Source organism: Microcaecilia unicolor, chromosome 14 (genome assembly GCF_901765095.1).
Source record: "Microcaecilia unicolor chromosome 14, aMicUni1.1, whole genome shotgun sequence".
Taxonomy (NCBI): Eukaryota; Metazoa; Chordata; class Amphibia; order Gymnophiona; family Siphonopidae; genus Microcaecilia; species Microcaecilia unicolor.
The window spans coordinates 31,630,786-31,654,668 of NC_044044.1; the positions used below are offsets into that span (position 1 = coordinate 31,630,786).

Genomic DNA, 23,883 nt, shown 5'->3' on the forward strand with positions numbered 1-23,883 from the left:
ACTACAAATCCCAGCATGCCATTTTTATAAAAATATATTTTTAACTAAATCTCACTCAGGCAGTCCCTGGCGACTGTAAGCTCTCAGGTAAACTTATAATTATAAATGCGGAGACTCTCTGAATCCAGTTCTCTTCTTTTCTTAGTCCACTGTATAAGCTATGAGTAAAGTTACTTAATCTGCCTACCCTTTAAACTCAAGAGCAGATTGCTTGTTTAATGACCCACTGGCTCCAGTTTTGGGGGCAGACTGATCCCTCACTGCATGCATGGACTTACATTGCCTGCTCTTAAAACTCACCTCTTCAATGCTGCCTTCGGCACCTAACCTTTCGAGAAATATAGTATGCCCTATCAGACTGACTCTACACTTGTCTTTTAGATTGTACACTTGTCTTTAGATTATACACCTGTCTTTTAGATTGTAAGCTCCTTGAGCAGGGACTGTCCTTCCATGTTAAATTGTACAGCGCTGCGTGCTGCGTAACCCTAGTAGCGCTTTAGAAATGTTAAGTAGTAGTAGTAGTACTCTTCTTAGGGTGAAATCATAGTTACAAATCCATCTACTTTGCATCTGAAAAGGGACATATTCAAGCATGGCATTGTGCATGAATTTGAGAACACACAATTTTCACTTTGGGTCAAACAGAAGCTGTTATTTGAGATGCCCTCTTAAGTTTGGAGGTCACTCTGATGTGGCCCTTGCTATGTTTCATTCATGGATGGACAGTTCCTTGTGGCAAGTTGTTCACAGATATTCATAAGCATAGAAAAGTAGAAAAATGATGGTGGATAAAGATTATATCATCCATCTAGTCTGCTCATTAAGATTTTGTTTGGAGCCTGTTGGAGGCTACTGGGGTTCTCATATTACTGTGTGACTGGGATGGGTCACAGTAGATGTAAGAGACAGCTGGGCAGATATGTGAGAGGTCACCTTATCCATTGCCTCCTTCCCCTTCTGTTTGTCCATCCACTCCAGGCTCCCTAGTCGGCTGCGGAGTACAGCTTGCACTTCTGAAAACATCTCTTCAGCCTGATAGAGGGAAACATGACCATGAAGAGAGTTTGCTGAGCAGATAAAAGAAGGGAAGCACGAAACAGACTGATCGATGGAGATACAGGTATTTGATGGGGAATGAGGTGGTAAGTGGATAGACTCAGGACTAATGTACTTTGAAATATTTATTCAGAGATAGGGTGGTAGGCACATAGAACAGCCTTGCAGAGAAAGAAGCAAGATAAAAAATGATATTGGGATTCAAGAAAGCCTGAGACAAGCAGAGGTAATGAGGAAGTGAGTGGAAAGCTGGAAAGTGGGTGAGGTGTACAGGACTGCAACAGAAGTGAAATTCGTAGTCTTGGAGGAGGGGGGCCTTAATGATAGTGAAGAGAGGGCTGGGGAACTGTAGGGAGGTGTGCAACTTGGTGGTGGAGAGGGGTGCTGTTAATGACTTTACAGACATAGAATTGGGGTAGTCATCTTGGCTCTGGAGATAATGTGATTCTCTAGTCTATGATATTTTACATGGGATGAAGGATCAACCTTTCACATCCAGACCACAATCATAAAGGAATTATGTGGTCTGGAAGAAAAGGGTCCGGAAATGCTAAGAAGCCAAAAATGGTATGTCTTGGCTTTCAAAAATTAATGAACTTTTTTTTTCTTAATTTTGGCAAATCAAGGAAATGATTTTCATGAAGAACAAATTTCTTTTGTTAGCAAAACCATAAACAAGTGAAGTTCATGATTTAAGACAGATGTGGCATTAAAATGGTATTGTACAGAGACATCAGGATATGATCATTGCTCATTGGTGATGGAGAGCTGTGGCATCGGGGTCTGAAATGCAGGAAGGAGCTCATAAGGGAATTGAAAAAGAACTGGCCCGACCGTGACTGAAATATATGACTGGGGGAAACGAGAAGAAGAGAGAGAGAGAGAGAGAGAGAGAGAGAGAGAGAGAGAGAGAGAGAGAATGCATTAGAGGACGAAGATATAGGAATATTCTTAGTAGCCCCCCTTCTTCTTCCCTGGCTCATGCATATGCTGCCTGAAACTTGGGGAGAGTTCTTTTTGCACCTCAACCTTCAGACACCACATTGGCAGCAGAAAGGAGGAGGAAAAAAAAATCTCCGCCCAGCACCAAGCAAACTATGAATGATTTGTGGGGAAGGAGAGAAGTCGAATACTCAAAGCTGGGAAGATGATGAGGGACTAAGGAGGATGAAAGCTGGAGGTGGTGGTAAGGGGAGTGGAAGGTGAGAAGGGTGAGAATACAGAACATTTTGAAAGGAAGGTGGGGTTTTATCAGAGGTGGGAACCCTTATTGGTTGGGCAATCTCTTTGTTGGGAAATTTGATGCCCTACCAGTTTTTTGGTCTTGGGTTGGAAGGTCTCTCGAATGAACATAGCCCCCACTACAGGTTCATAGAAGCTGCTCGTGTCAGTCACGCATTTCTTCCAGTGAGGAGTCAGCACCTAAGAGAGAGAGAGAGAGACAGACAGACAGAGAAAGAGAGAGAGAGAGACAGCAAGAAAGAGGGAAACAAACATATTTGTTCCAATAAGACAGAGGATGAGAACATGAAAGAGACAAAGCCTGCATATCAATGAAAAAAAGTGTGTATGTGTATATATATGTGTGTGTGTGTGTGTGTGATGGAGACGAAATCAAAGGAGAGACAGAAACGAGCATGAAATTAAAAAAAATCAGAAATTGAGAAAACAGATTTCATTGGGTCTGTCTTAGCTCCCACTTATAGCATCAAATGTGTCGAAGTGTGAAGCTCTGGTAGAAGCAGTTAATGCGGAGAGAGCTCTGAGACTGCTAAGATTGTTATAACTAAAATATTCTGCAACAAGGCCTCTGAAACAAGAGGGAAAATAGATACATATTAGATTATTTTTGTTTCCAAGTTTATACCTTCTGAGGTGTGGATGTGAGGTAGTTCTGAAGGTGCAATTTTGTGTTTCGGGGTAGAGGATTACAAAGACAGGGTGAATTCTGGGGGAAGGGCTGTGATAAGGGGAGTCTTATGCCTATCAGTAAGAAAGATGGCCTTCCTACCCTCCATGGATAGAAACTCTCTTTCTCTTGCTTCACCATTTTACCGTTGAGGGTGATAAGTTAAGGTATTAAAGTGAGGGGTTGAGTTCTTATGTGTAGGAACTGGAAGTACATGCAAACGTCTCTGAAAAAGGGAAATACAAAAAAAGACTAATGTCAAACCATTGTTTGAGCACTGTTTTCCTTCAGTCCTTCATTCAGCTCCCTGCGAGCCCTCTGGAACCTATCATCTAGAGCAGGGGACAGGTTCTGCACCAGGCACAGGATCATATAGATCTGAAGGAAACTTCTGGAAAAGAAATAGAAATCAAACAGCTCATGATTACGAGGACCTACAGACTCTAGATTATGAGTAGAGTGATCTGTCCTACCAGAAGCCCTGTGAGAAGTAGACTTGTATGGGCTCTAGCTTTTTTTTCCTTACAAATAAACTCAACAGTAAAAAATGTGATATAAAATCTCTAAGTCAATCCAAGCTCTTTAAGAGAGGAACCAAATCAACAAGAACGCAAATCTAGATCACATGGTTGTGCACTCAATTAATCAAAGCTTGCCAATGAGAATCTCAAGTAGAAATCTCATGACCCAAAACCTCTTCAGTACATGATCAACACTACAGGACATGATTAAAACTCATCTTTAAGAGGCTCAAGAAGAAACCAGACGATCCAGTGAATCCTAAATCTATTCTCTTTTATAGACAAATCAACTCAGAGCTGTCATCAATATCTAAGATCTTCCAGACAGTAACCAACTGAATATAATAAAATGACATGGTAGCAGAGAAACTAGGAACACAGTCGTCCAAAGGACTTTGGAGTCAACCTAAGCTTTCATCTAGGGAAACAGGGTCTTTTGCTCTGACAATGTAAAAGAATTCCCGTGGTCCTTAAAGCACACATCTTTCATCATAAATGAACAATTGTGTACACGTCACCCAGATGATATGGTGAAGTGCAATGGCCATGTTGGACTTGGAGAAAACAGGAATTTTGTACTTTACGATATCTTTTATAGCACCAACATGAAAGATGTAATACATGAGCTCTTGAGACCTCGTAGGCCTCTTCCTGTACCATGACGTGGTGGGAAGAGCAGCCTATGCGTATCATAACAGGTCTTGAACAGCCCAATATCTAGCACCGAAGATGACAGGAAGGGAGACGTGAAGGATCATTAAATTCAGTGAAAGGGAGCTTGGAAAAGTCCACCTATATATAACTAGTTATTTGTTTAAAAGGTACCTGATAACATAACACATGTAGACAGATGTGAGAGAGTTTAGGGTTAGCTGTTGTCAGCTGGACAAACTGAGCCAGTTCTGGTTATGCCATGTTTTTTTTTTCCTTTTTGATTTAACCCATGCCTTTCCAGTAGTAAATCCAGGCAAATTACATATCATATCTATCAGCTTATGTCTTCTGCTCCTGTTAAAGAAACTGCAGTTACAAAGCTGTGGATGCTCTGGGGTAAAACCAGGGACAATTTGGGACCATCCACCTGATCTGGAGTCAGTTGGTAAGTTCCAGTGTGGGAGAGAGGGCATGCAAGAACCTGAACCCCAATTAGACTGTGCTAAGTGATGACGCTTGGAGATGAAGAGCAGCAGGCGATGATAACTTACGTCTTCTGGTTCTGCTCCAGCAGGCGAGAGATGCCCTTCAGGTATTTCATGTCATGCACCAGGATTGACTCAGAGGCATTCAGTGCCAGAGGGTGAAATACAGCTCGGAGGCTGGACAGCCAATCAATGGAGGGTGCCAATTCCTGAGCAGAAACCAACAGAAAACGAGGAATTATGGAACAGGGCGAAGAATCATTTTTCAGGTCCCTCAAATTTAGGGAAATAAAACATCCTCCTAGTATCTGATGGAATATTTTTCAATAGTGTTGGGGTGGAGAGGAGAGAAGGGTCCCTGGAACAGGGAGTTCAGAGATTAGACATGTTTCTCTGGTATCAACGGGGGTGGGGAGTGGCGGGTCGTTCTCACCAGCCTGGAGTGTCCATAGCACAAAGGGAGAGAAAATAGAAATGTCTCACTGCTGACAGAAGGAGGCGCTGTGATCAGTATGGGGATGTCAGTGTCAACACAGGGGGAGGGGAGTATTCAGGACTGGACATGCAGAGAACGGAAATGCCTCTGGTATCAGCAGGAGGTGCTGTCACCATGTTGGGGGTCACTAACAAGGAGAGGAAGAAGTTCTCAAGCCAGTGTTTGAGATTATGCTGCACCTGTAACTCCTGGATGGTGGTTTGTTGGAAAAGCATTCTCTTCTCTTGACGCTCTGCCATGGGGGTGACCTCATTCAGAAGCTGGGACATAAAGGAGAAAACCAGTGGGATCTGGAGTGAGGTTAAATTTTCTCTCCCACCAAGCAGTTCTCCGAGTGTGTTCAGGTAGCTGAGATAGACTCGCAGACCCTAAAAAAAGAGAGTCAGGGGAGAGAAGATGGGTGTCCTTGCTGGGAAACTGAACTTTACCTAGACTGTGCAATACAAAACTACAATTCACAATTCTGGATATTGCTTTAGTCAAAACAGAAAAGGAGAGATTTATCTCTAAAGAGACATGATATAAGAAGCAGAGGCAAGGAGTACTAAAGATAACGGAAAAGATAAATAGAGAAGCAAATAACTTCTACAAAAAAGGTAAGAAACAGAAAGGCAGATGGAAAGGGAGAATATGTTTAGCGAAGGTTTAGAGGAACAATTTCTAGAGGGAAGGAAGCTTCTGGTGATTTATCACAATCTACTTTTTCCAAAATGCTGAAAATTAATTTGCATGTGTAGAAATGTGGAACAGCTGGGCCTGTGGGTGTTTTGAATTATTGTGGCCATGGCTCTGTTCCTTGGGAGGCATTTCAATCCTGCAGGAGAATTAATTAACGGAAGACCAACTCAGCAGTTGGGTAGCTGCCTTCATTAAGGTTAACGATTATTTCCAGAGCCAGGCTTTTTAGGATGGAATCAGTTCTATCCTACTCCTTTGTTGGCTTTTCAACAAGCCATTGTTGGTACTTGTCATGTTCCCTGGCTGTGCAGAGTATGGGCACCGGAGGATCGGACGGCCATCTTGGATGTGGGCTTGTTCCAGGTTTGGGCGGCCATCTTAGTAGGGGGCAGCTTAGGTTGTGGCAGCCATCTTGGAGTGGGGCAGCTTCAGGAAGGAAGCCCATATTTGGGCGTAGGGTGTCACTGATGGGGGCAGCCATCTTGATTTCAGCTGTGCTTGTTTGGGCCTAATTTCTACACTATTTAAGACTCTTTCCTCAGTCCTTCTGTGCTTTGGCTTCTACTCAGTTCGCTGGATAGTTGCAGTGCCTGGGGATCTTCAGTTGTCTGCTGCCTGATTCTGACCTTTGCCTGTCCCCGGATCTGCTACTGACTGCTGCCTGGTACTGACCTTTGCCTGTCCCTGGATCTGCTACTGACCGCTGCCTGGTACTGACCTTTGCCTGTTCCTGGATCTGCTATTGACTGCTGCCTGGTACTGACCTCTGCCTGTCCCTGGATCTGCTGCTGACCGCTGCCTGGTACTGACCTCTGCCTATTCCTGGATCTGCTATTGTCTGCTGCCTGGTACTGACCTCTGCCTGTCCCTGGATCTGCTACTGACCGCTGCCTGGTACTGACCTCTGCCTGTTCCTGGATCTGCTATTGTCTGCTGCCTGGTACTCACCACTGCCTGTCCCTGGATCTTCTGTTCTCTGCTGCCTGGTCTAACCCTGTGGACTTTGTGTTGGACTTTGTTCTCTCTGCTGTTGGCTACCCGCACTCAGGGGCTCAACCCCTGGGGAACGGTGGGTGACACAGGGGGAACTCGGGGTTTTGACCGACAGCCCGGTGAGGGGTTTCCCTCATCGAGTACAAGGGCTCACCTCTCCTTGTGGAAAGCATTACAGTACTGATTAGATTTAATTGGAACGTACGCATTTAAATTTTATGCCATGTGTTCCATTTTACACCTATGGCACATGCTAATGCCGTTAACACACACTAAGCTTTAGTAAAAGGACCCCGTAGACTATAAGCTTTCTGGGGACAGGAAAACAAACCTCCTGTACCTGAATGTAACTTGCCTTCAGCTACAACCGAAAACAGGTGAGAACTAAATCCAAAATCCCTTCCGTTCTGTAAAGTTCAGAGAATGCCGGTGCAATGGAAGTGAATTTTAAAGATTGTTTTTCAACCCTGTCTGGACCGACCAGTGCACTCAGGGTCTGTATTGTTGATTAGAAGTAATTCTGTTTAAAAATGATTGTTTAAGTGTTATCTTAAAGGATTGCTTTTCAACCCTGCTTTTGTCCGATAATACACTCTGAAATCTTGTCTTTGACCGAAAGTAACTTTTCTTGTAAGATAAGACACAGCTCTAACTAATTTGGTATGTGAAGGGGAGGATGGCACTTGTTTTTCTGGGCCCAGCTTGGCCACTTGGACTTGGAAAGTATGTGACCACGTTCCCACAGTCCTACTACTTAACATTTCTAGAGCGCTACTAAGGTTATGCAGTGCTGTACAGTCCTAAATAGAGAAGCATTCTGCAACTTTCCATAGCTCTGAATATGCGCTCAGAGCCTAATAAAAAGGGAGGGCTTGTCACAGCAGAGCAGGGGTTCATCTGTGGGCAGACGTGTCATGCACAGGGTCTGTTTCTGGTCTGAAGCTCCTAGCTCTCGCTGTGAACCGGGCCCCCCCCAGCTGATGATAAGAGCCTGGATGATGGAGACCACTGTTGTATGTATATATGTGTATATATATATATATATATGTATCTGTTTTATAGCTTTCTTTTAGTTAGATGGTTTAATTAGTGTGCTTATCTCCTAATTTTGACTCAGTCAGCGTGTATATTTCTTAATCATTGTACAGACTGAAGCAATAATGATTTATACACTCTCCATTTGAATAAAGAGTTTCATTTACCCAATACGAGTCCAAAAGAATCCGTGAACAGTCTGTGGTGATCAAGTGAGCAGGCTGCAATACCAAAGCAATACAGCTGGGTGGAGGAGAGCCGCAGCGTAGCTAACGCTTTAACGGTGAAAGTGCATTTAGGGACTAATGGCCCTGTTTACTAAGGTGCATCAGCATTTTTAACGCGCCTACAATTAATGCATGCGCTAACCATGTAGGAGCCTATAGGGATATTGTAGGCGTGCACACGGTTAATGCCTGTTAAAAATGTTAACGCGCCTATAACGCGGCTTAGTAAACAGGGCCCTGAGTTTAAATCAGTCACATGCATACAAGGAGGTTTTGAAATTGCCCGATCTATATGTAAATAAATGTGCACATAGAGCCCATATATTGCATAAGTTTACCGAACCGAACGGAGATGTTTCTGGAACCCAGGGGCTGCAAATTTGTGCTTATTAAATAGCAGATGTAAATGTACTTAGTTGCTTCCCGTGGGGTAATTTTCAAAGGAAAATTAAACCAACAGTGGTCGAGGCAGTATGGGACGTGATGAGGCAGTTAACATTCCCTCTAAAAACTGGTACCACTTCTCCCCCCCCAGGTTGCATGCATATTAATTAATGAGCCAATTAATTCCAATTATTGGTGTTAATTGCACTAGTTTGGACTTACATACACCTCTGCCTATTATGTACGCCCAGATTGTTTTGCGTGCAACCGAAAAGGGGATGTGGCCATGGGAGGGAGAGTTCCAAAATTTTAGGCGCACTGTTACAGAATTATGGGGTTGTGCACCCAGCTTGCGTTTCAGCCGGCGTAAGTCTTCATGCCCAAAGCTAGGCACAGAAATCGGCGCTAAGCGTAATTCCATAAAAGGCACTTGGCGTGGAGTACCCTTTATAGAATACAACTTTTGTGTGGATCTTTCCAGCGCCTACATATGGAGGCCACTTGCTGAATCCAGCCCTCTGTACGTACCAGCCGCATAAGTTAGGCGGTCCGGTATAAAATTGTGCTCTTGAGGATCCATTTTGCTGTAGCTTGCTGAAATTACACTCGCCAAATGCCATTCCACTTTAAATGAGTTCTGCATAAGAGTGGACAAGTGATTTTGGGCTCCAAGCAACCTCAGTGCTTTTAAGAAAAGAAATATCTGGTAGCCCCTCATTGGCCCAGTGTAAGAACTGTTCAGAGACAATGAGACCACACGCACAGGTCCCTTCTTCAAGTGAATTTGGGAGGTCGTGATATTGCCTGAAGAAGGAGCCTGGACCAGATGGCTACAGAAGCTTTCCATTCTGAAATCCAGTACGGCAAGGACAGAGGATCCTGGAGTGGAGCCAGAGACCAGGAAAATGGGGCAAAGAACAAAGGACTGTACTGTTCTTTCTCATCCGTAGTTTTCTATGCTACTGTACATAAGTGCATAAGTATTGCCATACTGGGAAAGACCAAAGGTCCATCGAGCCCAGTTGAGAATGCTGTTGGCATTTTTCAAACCCTAGATACAGCTGCTGGATTCTTTTGCTGACATATCAATTGATTTCATACTTCCCACTCTTTATTCCAATGCTTTAACCTAAGTATGAATACAATGCACCCCCCCCCCCATGCCTACCTGATCTAAGAGGGCCACTATACCTTTGCGTAATCTGCTTTATCTGTGTACTGGCTCTTTGATGGCATGTCAAAATCCGGGTGGTCAATCTAGGAAATTAAAATGACAGCAGTGGTAGAGAGGGTAAGGCAGCTATCTACATGCACAAATAATCCCCAAAAGAGGAAGCAGAATCAGTTTGACAAAACCAAAACAAGTCAAAATTTAATGCAATTTCAAATCAATTATCGAAACGGTAAAACTTCAACCAGTGTAAACATTAACCAATTTTCAACGTTGCGCAATTCTCTTCAAACAGCCAAATACGTGTGCATCCACTTCTGTTATACGGTACCTGGATTATCCTGGTGTTGGTGTTCCATGGGCTGAAGTCCATATAGGCTTTAAAAAAAGGGAAGGTCTTATAATCTCCCATCAGAACATGCAGAGTCTTACTGAAATCTGTCTGATTCCAGGGTCCTGTGAGGCTCCAGCCTCCAAGCTAGGGAGAGAAATTACTATTAGGAAAAGAACAAGTTCTCAGAGCCAACATGTGGGTTCCATGCTTTCCTAAGTGAAAGTAGCCTTCAAAGGCAGCATGCATAGGACTTCTCAACAGTGCATCCCCAGGTCAGAAGAATTCACTAGAGATAGGGGAGTGGGGACATTCTAAAGCAATGTGAGTCCATGTAAGAGCTCTGAGATGGGACAGGATCATGGATGACCCTCTCATAAGAATTTACTAACCAGCCCCAGCCTTCCCCATCTTATCCTTTTGTCTCTCCAAGGGTCTTAATAGAGGTGATGGGTAATACCCCAGGTCTCCATAGTCATGAGAAAGGGGCACTTGTCCTCCACTGCAGAACTCAGTAGAAGATGGGGAAAAACATCATCTCAAGAATGTAGAATTTTAAAATAAGGAGCTCCCTTAGAATTTACTGGCAGCATCATGGAATGATTCCTTAGACTCACCAAGGTTGCAGCTTCAAATGCAAAGAATGCTATCTACATCCCTTGCAAATGCTTTTTGGATATCCTGAAAACTAGACTGTCCAGATGGTCCTTAAGGAGAAAACTGCAAACCAATGTGCTAGAATAGGGAAGGTTGTAAGCCAACAGGAACCACTGGAAGACTACAGCATTTCTGGAATTTGGGCCCTTGGAGAAATGTCAAACTGCACTCCTAGAGGGATGCAAATCAGTTTGGTTTTCACGATACCCCCTAATGAATCTGCACGAATGGAGGCAGTGCAAACAAATATATCTCATGAGGGTATCCTGAAAATCTGGCTGGTTTGCATTCCTCCGGGACTGAAGTTTGACATCCCCGATTGTAAGATACGCAAGAGGCCTCCATCGTATTCCTACCATCGGGGGTTGTGTAGCAATATTGTGGTTTCAGTTGTGAAGGGCAGGCAAGCTCAGCAGGAATCTTGGCATTATATAGGATTGTTGGAATCTGGGGCCTTCAGAGCTCCATCAGATTGCTCCAATCTTGACCTTCTGAACTTAGTAGAATTACTGATATTTGAGACACTTGGGGACATGCGAGGGTCTGAGCCTGGAATGGCATTTTGAGTCAATAGGACATTATCTCGTTCCCATTCTTCTCTCTGTTCCTAGGAGGGTATCTGAATAAAGAGAGGGCTAATGGCTGATTGGCTACAGATAACGGAGTAAATCTATGATGGTAGAACATTTCATTCACTGACCTTATTAATCAGCTCTATCATGGGTTCTGCACCCAATTCTTGGATCTTCTCAGTGTTCATGCAGGACCGGTAGAACTTGCAGGCTTTTTCTTCCACACTGCCACTGTTTTGCTGCTGTGATCTTTCTGAAACCCAAATGGAATGAACATACCACCAATGTGAGAACTCTACATAAGCATGTTTACCATGAATTCTTCTGGTGAAACACCTGGAATTTCTCTTGGGACACTGGTTAAATGATCAAAGAAGGATGTGACAGTGTGATCAGGTCAGGCAGAACTAGTCCTGTTTTATCCCCCCCCCCCCCCCCACCCAGGACACTCTAAATTCCTCTAAGATGAGCTGGACTTACAATTCCCTGCATATAATGGGATAAAACCAGAACCGCCTCAGCCTGTCCTGCTGGTACATTGCATTTACATGTGCAAAGACACATCTTAAAAAATTTACCCCTGTGTGTTCTAGTAGTCTGTGCAGCCACTGTGCAGAAAAGGTGCTATGATGGGGCTTACTGTGATGTCACAATTTAGGGGAGGTGCTGTGAAGTCAGTGTGCAGCTTACTGTGATGTCACAGTGTAGGGGAGGTGCTAGGATGGAACAGTGTGGAGATTACTGTGATGTCACAGTGCAGGGGAGGTGCTATGGTCAGTGTGCAGCTTACTAAGATGCCACAGTGTAGGGGAGGTGCTATGATGGAACAGTGTGGAGGTTACTGTGATGTCAGTGTGCAGGGGAGGTGCTATGATGTCACAGTGCAGGGGAGGTGCTATAATGGAAGAGTGTGCAGCTTACTGCGATGTCACAGTGCAGGGGAGGTGCTATGATGGAATGGTGTGTAGCTTACTGTGATGTCACAGTGTAGGGGAGGTGCTATGATGGAACAGTGTGTAGCTTACTATGATGTCACAGTGCAGGAGAAGGGTTGTGATGGCCCAATACAGGTCAAGTTGTTATACTGTCTCCCTGTGGAGTTGCAAGGATCCACATTACCTAGCAGCTCTCTTACAATGTGCTGGTTTTCCTCCCATAAACTGGTAAATGTGTTTGCTGGCCCTTTGCCTTCGCTGACAGAATTCTTGGCAGACCAGTTGCCACATACGTAGCCAAAGAAATCTTGACAGGGGTGAATGTCAGGGCTCCTGGAGCTTAGGAACCTCTCTGCAAGGACTTCACATTCATGCGATTCACAGTTGCCCAGACCTGGAAGAATCACAGTATATTTATTAGGGATTTTTGTTAGAGGCTGAGGGTCACTGGGGGTTTTGCAGGTCCCAGGATGCAGGAACGTTCTATCTCTGGTCTGCTTACAATTTCACTTGCCATTTTGCAGAACTTTCATTACAATTTTCAAATCTTAGCAGGGTGTGTGTGATTGCTAATCCCTCTTGACCTGCCAAATTTCAGGAAGAACGTTTGAGGTTTTTAAATTAAATTATGGATCGGGACTAAAGAACAAAATTGGGCAGACTTTTGGCCAGTCCCTGGCAGGGAGGGAGTCATGGTCATTGTGCAATGACAGAAGAACAAAAAAGCCCAGGAAGAAAAGAGAGACAGATCTCTTTGCTGAGGCTCGGTGAATTATATGTCCTGATCTTCTCAGAGGTCATCATTAGAAGAGGTACAAAGGGTGCAACCTACCAGGGCAGAAAAGAGACCCCTGATGCAGGCGCTTTGCAAATTGTTTCATCAACCTATATGATTAAAGGTTTTGACCCCCTCTTTTTGAATGCCCTTGGTGCTTTTTTGTTCTTTTGTGCTTCGCTCCCTCTCTCTGCTATATCACAGACATTGTGCAATGGCAACATCTTCTGGCCTGGTTTCGGGTCCATGATTGCTCAGTTCTGTAAGGAGCCCTGATAGGTGCTCCCCGGCCAAACACTGTTGCTGCCGCAATGTCTGCACTGGGTATGTTAAGGGATTTTTTAACATAGGAGAAAAACATCCCAATGTGGCTGGATCTAGTCCTGGTTCTGGATACCCAAAAGAAAAGGAGGAAAACTTCCAGGTAAACAAAAAATATTTTGCCTCCTATGATAATGAAGATGACTGGGAGGGGCGTTGGTGGGGGGGGGGGGGGGGAGAGATCAAGAATGTATCAGTAAATCTCAGGCAGTGCTTCTCTCCATTCTGGATCTCCAGTCCGTACCTCGGCTGCAGCTTTGCACAACGTAGGTCAGGAGCACCAAAAACCCAACCAGGATGGCAGCCAGCAGGAGACCTAGGGGCAGGAACCTCCTCAGACGTCGCCACCACTTCTCAGCCAACTTCTGGTCTTCAAAACCTACCTAAGATGGAAACAAGAGAGACAAAGTCAAAAGGGTCAGATCTGAAATGGCTGAAGCACATCCAGAGGGACTTTTCTACCATTGAAAATGGGGCCTCAATATTCAAAATGATTTCTACAGGTCACCTTGGACAAACTGTGGATTGTGAGGATTATACATTTTTCAACACATTTTTCCTGGACAACTCAACCTTTGGCCAAAATGTAGCTGGTTTTGTATGGGAGGGGGAAGAGGTAACTGGACAGGGTATATCCGAGTATCAGGGCTGAAATAGTGGGATAATGTTATCTGAATAACCTCTAAGCTTTTATATTCAGCGATGCCAAGATATATGGATATCTTGCTGAACATCTGGTTAGAAATATTTATACATCTTTATCTGGGTATCTTTAATTAGAGATGCTCAGTTGAATGCTGGCCTCAGAACCAAAAATGGAGCGGAGGAATATCCTAATGGTTGGCACAGTGGGCTGAGGACCTGTCGAACTGGGTTCGATTTCCACTGTGACTCCTTAACCCTCCATTTCCCCATGTACAAAACTTAAATTGTGAACCCACTAAGGACAGAGAAAAGAACAACTAATCAAGAAACTTCAGACCGCACAGAATACAGCAGCGAGACTGAGCTTTGGAAAATCTAAATTCGGACCTGCCAAGCCCCTTCGAGAAAAATTACATTGGCTTCCCATCAAGGAACGTATTGCCTTTAAGATTTGCACCTTGTGATTCATAGGATCATTTATGGTGAAGTTCCTGGATACACGTTAAATCTTATAGATCTACCACCCAGAAATAGTTCCAGTCTTTCCCGATGCTGCACGGCAGGACTGAGGTGCAATATCAGAGTTGTGGGAAGGGGATCTCAGTTCTGGAACAGGAGGTGCTGGTGCAGGGCAGGAATGAGGTGCATCTGTAAGCCCTCCAGTCATTTTTGTTTAAGGACTTGCCGGAAAACTAAAAGAAGCTGTTTTGAAGCAAGACAAAGCCCAGTTCCCAGAAAATGTGTTGCTGTGGTCTGAGGAAGCTGCAGCAGGGAGTCAATTTCTCTCCTTTAAGTGCCTGCATTCCAGTCACAGGCTTTAATAAACTCCAGAGAACCTTTTCTGCCCCCCTCTCCCCCCACAGTTTCAGCTTTCAAAGTTACTCTTTGAACTTCAGAGCATATGAAAAGCCCAGATGCATTTTATTAAGGGAACTCAAACCATTTTTTATGGGTTTCAGAAAGAAAGTTCAGAAAAGAAATCCCCCACCTCATCTGTCTTCCTCCCCTACTCAACCCCTGCAACAATCCTCCTAGACTGCAGCCTGTGGCTGATTTTTTTGGGGACCTGATGAAACGGGACCAGGGAGGACCCGCAAAGAGAGCAGTGCTGAGGTTGTCCTCAGGTTCCTTCTGGTGTTGTGAGTGGAGATATGGTAGAGTGGAGTGGAACGGGTAGATGTAAATTACTTGTTTACTGTTTCCAAAAATACTAGGACTAGGGGGCATGCAATGAAGCTACAATGTAGTAAATTTAAAATGAATCAGAGAAAACGTTTCTTCACTCAACGTGTAATTAAACTCTGGAATTCGTTGCCAGAGAATGTAGTAAAAGCAGTTAGCTTAGCGGGGTTTTAAAAAGTTTTGGACGGCTTCCTAAAGGAAAATTCCATAGACCATTATTAAAATGGACTTGGGGAAAATCCACTGCTTATTTCTAGGATACTGTCAGAAAATTAGGCGTTCTACTTATTGTGTTCTCAAAACTCAGCAAACATATGCAAAAATAAAAAGTAGAGAAGTGAGTATCACCCAGTACTATATAAATTGAATCTTGGGGATGTCTCATATATTATCATTTGGCTGTGTGTATGACAAAGTGCTCTTGTCTATCAGCCATAACAGTCTTTAATCATTGACTACCCCCTCCATCCAGATTTGGTGAAAATATATATTAATATGGAAAGTACTTAGGGCACACACTTATAAAACAGTAGGAAGGTATCCATTAAGACTACCACTGTTTAATTATCAGAATAACTTATCTTGTACGTCTTATGTATATATTGAGGAGCATCCAGGAACCTTCGTTATCCCGACAGGACCTGTTTCGCCAGATTGCTTTGTCAAGGGATAATCAGTTTCAACTTCCTAGTATGCCTTATGCTCACTCTGCATTCCCTTGACAAAGCAATCTGGTGAAACAGGTCCTGTCGGGATAACGAAGGTTCCTGGATGCTCCTCAATATATACATAAGACGTACAAGATAAGTTATTCTGATAATTAAACAGTGGTAGTCTTAATGGATACCTTCCTACTGTTTTATAAGTGTGTGCCCTAAGTACTTTCCATATTAATATATATTTTCATCAAATCTGGATGGAGGGGGTAGTCAATGATTAAAGACTGTTATGGCTGATAGACAAGAGCACTTTGTCATACACACAGCCAAATGATAATATATGAGACATCCCCAAGATTCAATTTATATAGTACTGGGTGATACTCACTTCTCTAGTTTTTATTTTTGCATATTTCTAGGATAAGCATCATAAAATCTATTTTACTGTTTTGGGATCTTGCCAGGTACTTGTGACCTGGATTGGCCACTGTTGGAAACAGGATACTGGGCTTGATGGAGCTTCAGTCTGTCCCAGTATGGCAACACTTATGTACTTATTCTCTTGGAAGTGGACGTGATTGAGCGGAGCTGTATGAGAGGAGAACCAAAGGCCTCTCCTAATCCAGCTTGTAAACATTAGGAGTTGGTGAGGGGTTCAGCCTGTTTCACAGTTTGTGAACATTGGTCCTCAGGAAAGAGCTGGTATGGTTTCATAGTTTCTTTTGGGCTGTCCTGCTGTCTGGATTTGTATTTCATCTAGTGAACGTTCTGCATTGCAGGCACAGAGGTAGGTTTTCCCATCTAGAATATTTATTGAACTTCTCCAAAATGAACAGTAGTATATGCAGGACTTATGTACTGCTGATCATTATAGGAGCAATTGTCTGATCTAGGTGCTCGTTTTTCCACCCCCCTCGCACGCGTAAGTGTCTGGAATACTAGTATAAAGTGTACACTTAGCCATGTAGCTTACAAAGCGTGTATTTGTACGGGATGTCAAATGTTCAGGGCTTGGGGCATAGGCGGGGCTCACACTTACATGCCTGACTTCCAAAATACCGTAAATGACGCGTGTCCCTGCCGCATTTAATCACCCACTCTTATACCAGCTCTATGGTTGGTACAACTGCGACAAATAAAGGTTAGTTGCACCGATACCACTGTTCTGCAGCGGCAGAACGAAGCAGGTACCGATTTCGACTGAAACAGTTTGCAGGGCAGACCAGGATATACTAGTAATTTTATTTAGTTATTTATTTCATTTGTATCCCACATTTTCCCACCTATTTGCAGGCTCAATGTGGCTTACATAGTACCGTAAGGCGATCGCCAATTCCGGTATGAACAAATACAAAGTAGTGATGTGGAAGAATAAAGATCGTGTGTAACATACACATTAGGAAATCGTAGGGAGGAAGAGTTAAAATTATGTCCAATACGAGCTTCGGTTCCGTTGTGTTGCAGGGTTCGGGCGTTTAAGGTGGGTCAGTAGGGGATGCCTTTTGAACAGGTTGGTTTTTAGTGATTTCCTGAAGTTTAGGTGGTCAATCGCTGTTTTCACTGCTTTTGGTAATGCGTTCCAGAGTTGTGTGCTTATAAAGGAAAGGTTGGATGGATAAGTTGATTTGTATTTGAGTCCTTTGCGGCTTGGGTAGTGGAGGTTTAGGTATGTTCGTGTTGAACCTACAATGGAAGTGGGCGTCCGGGTTCTAATATAGACCAGGCTCCCATTGTGAGTCCTTGGGCCACCTAAATGAAGGTGCCCAGTTATAGAACCGCCCCCTCTGTCTCCATGTCCGTGTTCACTTATTTAACATGCTGTACATCACCTTGGTGACAGGTAGCTCGGCAGAGAGTTGGGTAAAGCAGAGATGTGTGCAAGGAACAAATCCAGAGAAAGAAACAAAGTCAGGAGCTGAGCGTTTTGCCGCAGGTTGTGTCACTGCCTAGCGTGAAGCTGGTGAGGCAAGAGGTGAGATAAACATGGGCTGACCCAGGAGCTCCCAGTCAGACACAGGGAGGACAGAGAGCAGTTATAGCCAGGAAGCCTCCGTGGCTAGTGAAGGCTACCACCACCTCACCTGGGTCAACTCATAGAGACTGATCTGGTCCAGGTTTTGCTCACAGGGGCTTTTTGTAGTTCCTGCTTTTCTTAGGGAATTCACAGCTTCATGCATGCTGTAAAGGGGGGGAGGGGTGAGGGGGGTATAAAGCCAGGACTAGAACCTGTCCTAAAAGAATGGACTTGGTTGATAGCCCTAGACCCCTCTGTCATAAAGCTCCAGCACTGATGCCCTGTACCCTGAGACCCCCAGTACTTAGATGTCGAGCAATTAGACCCTGAGTTCTGAGACTCTCAGACCTTAGACCTTAACCACTAAGACCCCCAGCCCTTCAAGCACTGAGACTCTGACCCTGGCAGGGCAGAGAGTTAACTTAGCTGTAGAGTTTAAAGACATGCAGAGCAGAAATTCACTTGTGACTGTACCTGTTGCTGCTGGCTGGAAGTCTTCATGACTCTGAGGTGTCTCCGGTTAACACTCGCTCAGAAGTTAGAATGAGTGAGACCTCAGCCAAGGAGGGGGCGTGGGAATGCCACAGGCATAATCTTCTTAGCAGAGACCACCTGAAGAGAGGGTTGGCAAGCACAGCCCGCACTCCTGCTACAAAACAGGAAGCATTGCCACCCACACAGGACACTCTTGAGGAGAGACTGATACAAAAATGGTTCTCTGACAGCGATGCAGAATCCAGATATGGAAGAGGGAAGAGTATAGCAGTAAGAAGAGACTGTCGCCAGCTGCTCTCTCTCACAGGAACAACCACTTTCTCCCCTGAGGCAGTTGATAATAACAGCAGAAAGTGCTTTAAGAGATGGGGAAGGGGCAGCAGGGAGCCCCAGCTTCCCCGAAGTGGTCTTTATCAGCTGAGGGAGAGTGAGTACATTTTATTTCTCTGCTTGTGGAGTGTCACATGCAGGCAGGTCCCAAGAGCTGTCTTATCTTAGCCCCAGGTCTTATCAAGTCTCCACAGCTGTGACAGCTGCTCCTTCCAGAGAAGTTGGCTGCTGTGAGAACAGCTTTTCTCCCTCACTCTGACACATCAGAGCTCTCTGCTGGGACCCAGTTACAGAATCCCATCTTCCCCCATCCCTCAGTCTCTGAGACACAGGCTCACACCACAGGGTCCAGACTGAGCTGCCTCTCTTTCATCCTCCCATCCATCACATCATATTCCTCCGCCCCCCCCCCCATGCTGGTATCTCATTCTCACCCAACTGTATTTCAAAATAAAGTAAACGAGGAACTATATTAACTACTGGTAGCTTTTGGGCTTGTAGGCAGTATGTAAGAAATTCAAATAAATGTGCTTCGTCCTGGCATCTTACTCAGAAAAATGCACGTGCAAATGTTGGACACAACGTGGTGACGTACTCTCAAAAGGGTTGAATTAGCACAAGTGTGTAACTTGTGAGCAGTAGCGCCATCGTCAAGGCTTCAACCCAGGCTACTGTCCATTCACACCCCTTTCACCAGCATTCACAACCAAAATATCTTTCACTCACTCAGTCATGCTGGGATTGGTAAAAAATGCATCCAGACTTATTTTGTCTTTTTTCGGTAAAAAAAAAATGCATCCAGACTTATTTTGTCTATTGTTTTTTTTCGGTAAAAAAAATGCATCCAGACTTATTTTGTCTTTTTTCGGTAAAAAAAAAATGCATCCAGACTTATTTTGTCTATTGTTTTTTGTTGTTTTTGTTTTTTTTTTACAAAGTTTTTTAAAAAAATGAAAGGGTACTTTAAGGCATGAAATGTTGCCACTCCAGTTAAGCACAGAGATTCGTTTTGTCTGTCAAGTGTTGCATGTAGTTGTCTGATTCAAGGCGTTGGGAGCAGGATATACCTGAACAAGCTCCTGATTCCGTATTCACCTGCACACCCTTTGCACTGTTTCCCAGCCTACCTCCTCTGCAACTCACCTCCCCCCCCCCCCCCCCCGCTTCAGTCCTTTGGCTCTCTCCTCCCCCCCTACTCTTCAATCCGCCTCCACCCTTCAGTCCTTCAAGGCTCTTCTTAAAACCTTCCTCTTTTCCTCCATTTTTTGGCTTACCCCCCACCTAACTCCCCTCTCTCCCTCTGCCATCATCTCTCCTTTTTCCTCCCCCCCCCTTCATTCTAGCCCTCCCCTTCTTCAGTGTATTTTTCACCCATTTCCCCACTTCGTCACCTGCTAACCGCTTAGTCGCCAGTGACTGGATTTATTTGCGGTATGTCAAATGTGAGAAATAAATAAATAAATAAAATCCAACCTGGAGAGTGAATCAGAATCTCTTCATTCTCTGCGCTGTACTTCAGTCTTTCTTCTTTGATTTGCTTTTAATAAAAAGACCTCTGTTTTGTTTGTTTTAAAAATTAGGTCCTAGTTCTCTGCTTATGGGAAAAAAAAAGAAGAAAAGTCAGTTAGATTTCAGAGTCCTAAAACACCGTGAACAGAAAGTCCAGAAAATGACTCTTGTAAGCAAACAGAAACATACATAGGCAAATAAATAAATACAAGCAAGTAAAAAAAAAAACTTCCTGAGTTTGTAAGCTAAAAAGAAATAGACACACAGGCAGGTAATTTAAATAGAAACATGTTTATTTTTTGGCAAGGTCTGGGTGATGAGCACTTGGACCACAGGGGTCACCGTCCACACAGGTGCAAGCTGGGCACGTAGTTTACTGGGCCCGCTGGAATGGGATACTTATTTTGATAAGTTTTGTTTCTTCTTTCCAGTGTATCGTTTTATTTTCATTCCCTTTTAGTATTCGGTATTCGATGATTATATAATATGTGTTTTTTTGGTCCAGGATTATATAATTATATAATATTAGATTTCTTTTTTGCTTGTTATGGTGATTCACATAAGCGACGCATTTCTCTTGTACACTGGAATGGGATACTTATTTTGATGAGTTTTGTTTCTTCTTTCCAGTGTTTCGTTTTATTTTCATTCCCTTTTAGGCCACATTCAGTATTTGATGATTATATAATATGTGTTTTTTTGGTCCAGGATTATATAATTGTACCATATCCTTTACCTTATAATATTAGATTTCTTTTTCACTTGTTATGGTGATTCACATAAGCGACGCATTTCTCTTGTACACTGGAATGGGTTACTTATTTTGATAAGTTTTGTTTCTTCTTTCCAGTGTTTCGTTTTATTTTCATTCCCTTTTAGGCCACATTCAGTATTCGATGATTATATAATATGTGTTTTTTTGGTCCAGGATTATATAATTGTACCATATCCTTTACCTTATAATATTAGATTTCTTTTTCACTTGTTATGGTGATTCACATAAGCGACTCATTTCTCTTGCACACTGTGCATTTATTTTATTCTCTGCTGCACACACTGTTTCAGCATTCGATATTTAGCAACATTCAATACACGATGCTAGATAAAAATAAAGCTTTACAAAGCAGTTTCAATTTGTAAATGTTTTCGATAGATAAAATTGTCCAATTGACTGCTGGTAAAAGGGGGCCTGCGCTAGCATCGGCCCGTGTTTTTCACGCGCATCGTGGCCCTCTTTTAGGGCAGCGGGTAAAAGGCCGGGGTTTTTCTTTGAAGAGAAATGGCCATTTTGGTGGGGAGCCCTTGCCACCGCTCACTGAGATGGCTTTAAGGGACTCCCCCACTAACCTGCAGGTAACTGGGCAGTGCGCGGTGCTGCCCGATTACTGACGGTTAAGTTCTGGTGCTACAGCAATTGGACATATTTTTGTAATGTCGGAAATGGCACATGCTAGAGGTGGACTTGCTGGGCTCCTGCGGAAGCTTTGTGGTAGTCATGGACTGGCGCGCAGCAAGCCTGCAGTGGGCTTACCGCTACTCAGTAAAAGGGCACCCCCCCCCCCTGTATGACATAAGTCATGACGCTGTTATTTCCTAGACTATCGGTCTAGCTATTTCTTGGTATGTTACCTGCTAAGAACTGTTCCTTGGTTATAGTGGATTATAAATTTCTGGTAAGATAGGAATAAAACTCTGGAGCGATAAGCTGTATATCATTCTCGATAGCAGCCAGAGAGATGGCTTCTTCAACCATGTAGATCTCTGTTTTATTTTTATCACTTGTGTCGTTCTTATCATTAAAATTAGCATATTTGGGTAGGGGGTAACCTCTATGATGCATTCCTAGAAGCGCCCCTGTGGGGCTTAAAACTGGGGATCCTGAAGAACCGTACTGAAAACTGCAGTCATACAATATGTTGAATGCGTGACGGTTTTCTAGCTCTTTTATCATCATTTGTTGATACTCTCCAAGCTTTTTTGATAAAAGGGCATTTCCACTATATTTAGATATGTTAGAAAGTCGGAAGGTCAGTTTTTCTTTTAAATCTGCCTTCGTAATGGTAGGACAAATATCGTAGGAAACTTTACCTGCGTGTCTAGAGATGACATATACACATTTATTCTCCTCTGCTTCCCTTCTCTGTGATTCTGCCCTGGGTCTGTATAACCCGGGAGCAGTCAGCTGCTCAGCCCCCTCTAGCTCTAGGATCAGATAGTCCAGCCCTTCATCATAACACACTATGTTTCTCACTCGGAATTTTCTCATATTTAACTCTACATAACTATTTTTCAGGGCGTCTTCTACAGCTGCAAAATCTCTATAAGACCCCTCTGCTGCCTTTGGGAGCACGTGGAAGCAGGTTATGACATAAGGGGGTTTCAGCAGAAAACAAGTACCCAAACTTTGGCCTTTTTTAAATGTGATTATACCCACTTGCTCACTTAAACGCTCCATGATATCAGGTACAGGAGGGTCAGTCCCCAATAGGATCCAGTTATTTGAAAAATGAAGATTTAGCTTTGGTAATGACAGAAAAGCTTCTTCTATAAATTTACATTCGCACTCACAGGCCACCACATATAACAAGCCATACATACGCTTGGAATTGGCACCCACAATTCTGATTTTCACTGAATTTAAGGTTATTTTTCCCCTGTACTGAGAGGTGACACTGTCATACTCATATAACTCATGGATTAATTCATTAGCCCATGATTTTCCACTGAAGGTTTCCAATAATATTAAATTATGGGGCTCATTGCCAGCCTCATCCAATATCTTTTGGGTTTCCATTTTTACCCGTACAGTTTTATTGTGCTGGATATCATACAATTGCCTGTGGATTACAATACAAGAAAGCTAGTCATTGCCAAGAAATAGGATAAATATGACAGTAAAAGTCACAAAATAATAAATGAATTTCACAGTCCCGTATCACTATCACTACTTATGTAGATAAACATTTTTGAAACAAATGTTTTTAAATGTTTACAAAACATAGTATCATGTTAATGGCCTTCACCATCTACAATGGAAATTATTGTCCAAATATTCTTATGTAACTTACTCCTTTTGGGTTCAGGAAGTGAAACTTAACTTGATCTTGAAGAGATCTATCATTCTGTCCCCATATAGGCATCAACAAATGTAGTACACAACATTTAGCATTATATGAAGGTACATAATTTTTTTGTTTTCCATTTTTACCTGCACAACGTCTTCACTCTCTTTCTCTCTTCGGGCAAGTGAAATGTTCTCTCAAGAGTTCTCCGTTAAAACAGTCGAATTAGGGGAGTTCCATGGGTGTGGTTTCAAGTGTGCTTATATGACATGTCATCGTCTTATTGCTGGGAATGCCTAGACATGTCACATCATGTGCAATACCTGTTAGGTAACTCATTGACAGTGGAATGGGATGGGTCACTTGGGGCCATGATGCAACCAATATTTTCCCCAATACGGCATCAGAAACTAGAGAGCGTGGGGGGCTGGAGATTGGTTGGTTTGGCTTCTCCAGGCAAAAGGGTGTTCAGCTGCCCTAAGATGACTCCCCCCATGGTGGAGAAGTAATTAGAATAAGGAGGGATGAGCCAGGTGCCAACAGAAAAGCTGGAGTTAAGGTCTTTTTGCACCTAACCTTCCAACAGTCGTGCAGTGTGATTCTCTTTTACACATCAGGTTCAGCAAGTTTAGTAACCAGTTTCAAACAAGTCTAAAATTGTCAGAGAAATTCTTTACGGATTAGTTTAAAGACCCTTTCCAATACATGGTATGAATAGAGATAAGATGGACCCTTTTGGGGCACTCAATAGGGTATTTCAGGGTCTCCTTTTTGCATAAATAAG

General features: G+C 43.4%; 1 protein-coding gene across 2 annotated transcripts in view; it reads right to left on the minus strand.

Moving 5' to 3' along the window:
* LOC115457641 (endothelin-converting enzyme 1-like) overlaps positions 1-18,796 on the minus strand; it is a 33,639-nt gene extending 14,843 nt beyond the window's left edge. Inside the window, exons 1-11 of one of the 2 annotated variants that reach the window (XM_030187154.1) lie at positions 18,178-18,794; positions 13,448-13,586; positions 12,292-12,501; positions 11,301-11,425; positions 9,944-10,090; positions 9,633-9,698; positions 5,304-5,492; positions 4,695-4,837; positions 3,233-3,359; positions 2,371-2,481; positions 937-1,035 (exon numbers count right to left, since the gene is read on the minus strand). In XM_030187154.1, the coding sequence (XP_030043014.1) occupies positions 937-1,035; positions 2,371-2,481; positions 3,233-3,359; positions 4,695-4,837; positions 5,304-5,492; positions 9,633-9,698; positions 9,944-10,090; positions 11,301-11,425; positions 12,292-12,501; positions 13,448-13,586; positions 18,178-18,204 (1,383 nt within the window). In that variant the 5' untranslated portion in view covers positions 18,205-18,794. Of the gene's footprint in view, positions 1-936; positions 1,036-2,370; positions 2,482-3,232; positions 3,360-4,694; positions 4,838-5,303; positions 5,493-9,632; positions 9,699-9,943; positions 10,091-11,300; positions 11,426-12,291; positions 12,502-13,447; positions 13,587-18,177 lie in introns of both variants that reach the window. The other variant, XM_030187155.1, reaches the window with a different exon arrangement.
* Positions 18,797-23,883: the final 5,087 nt, after the last annotated feature.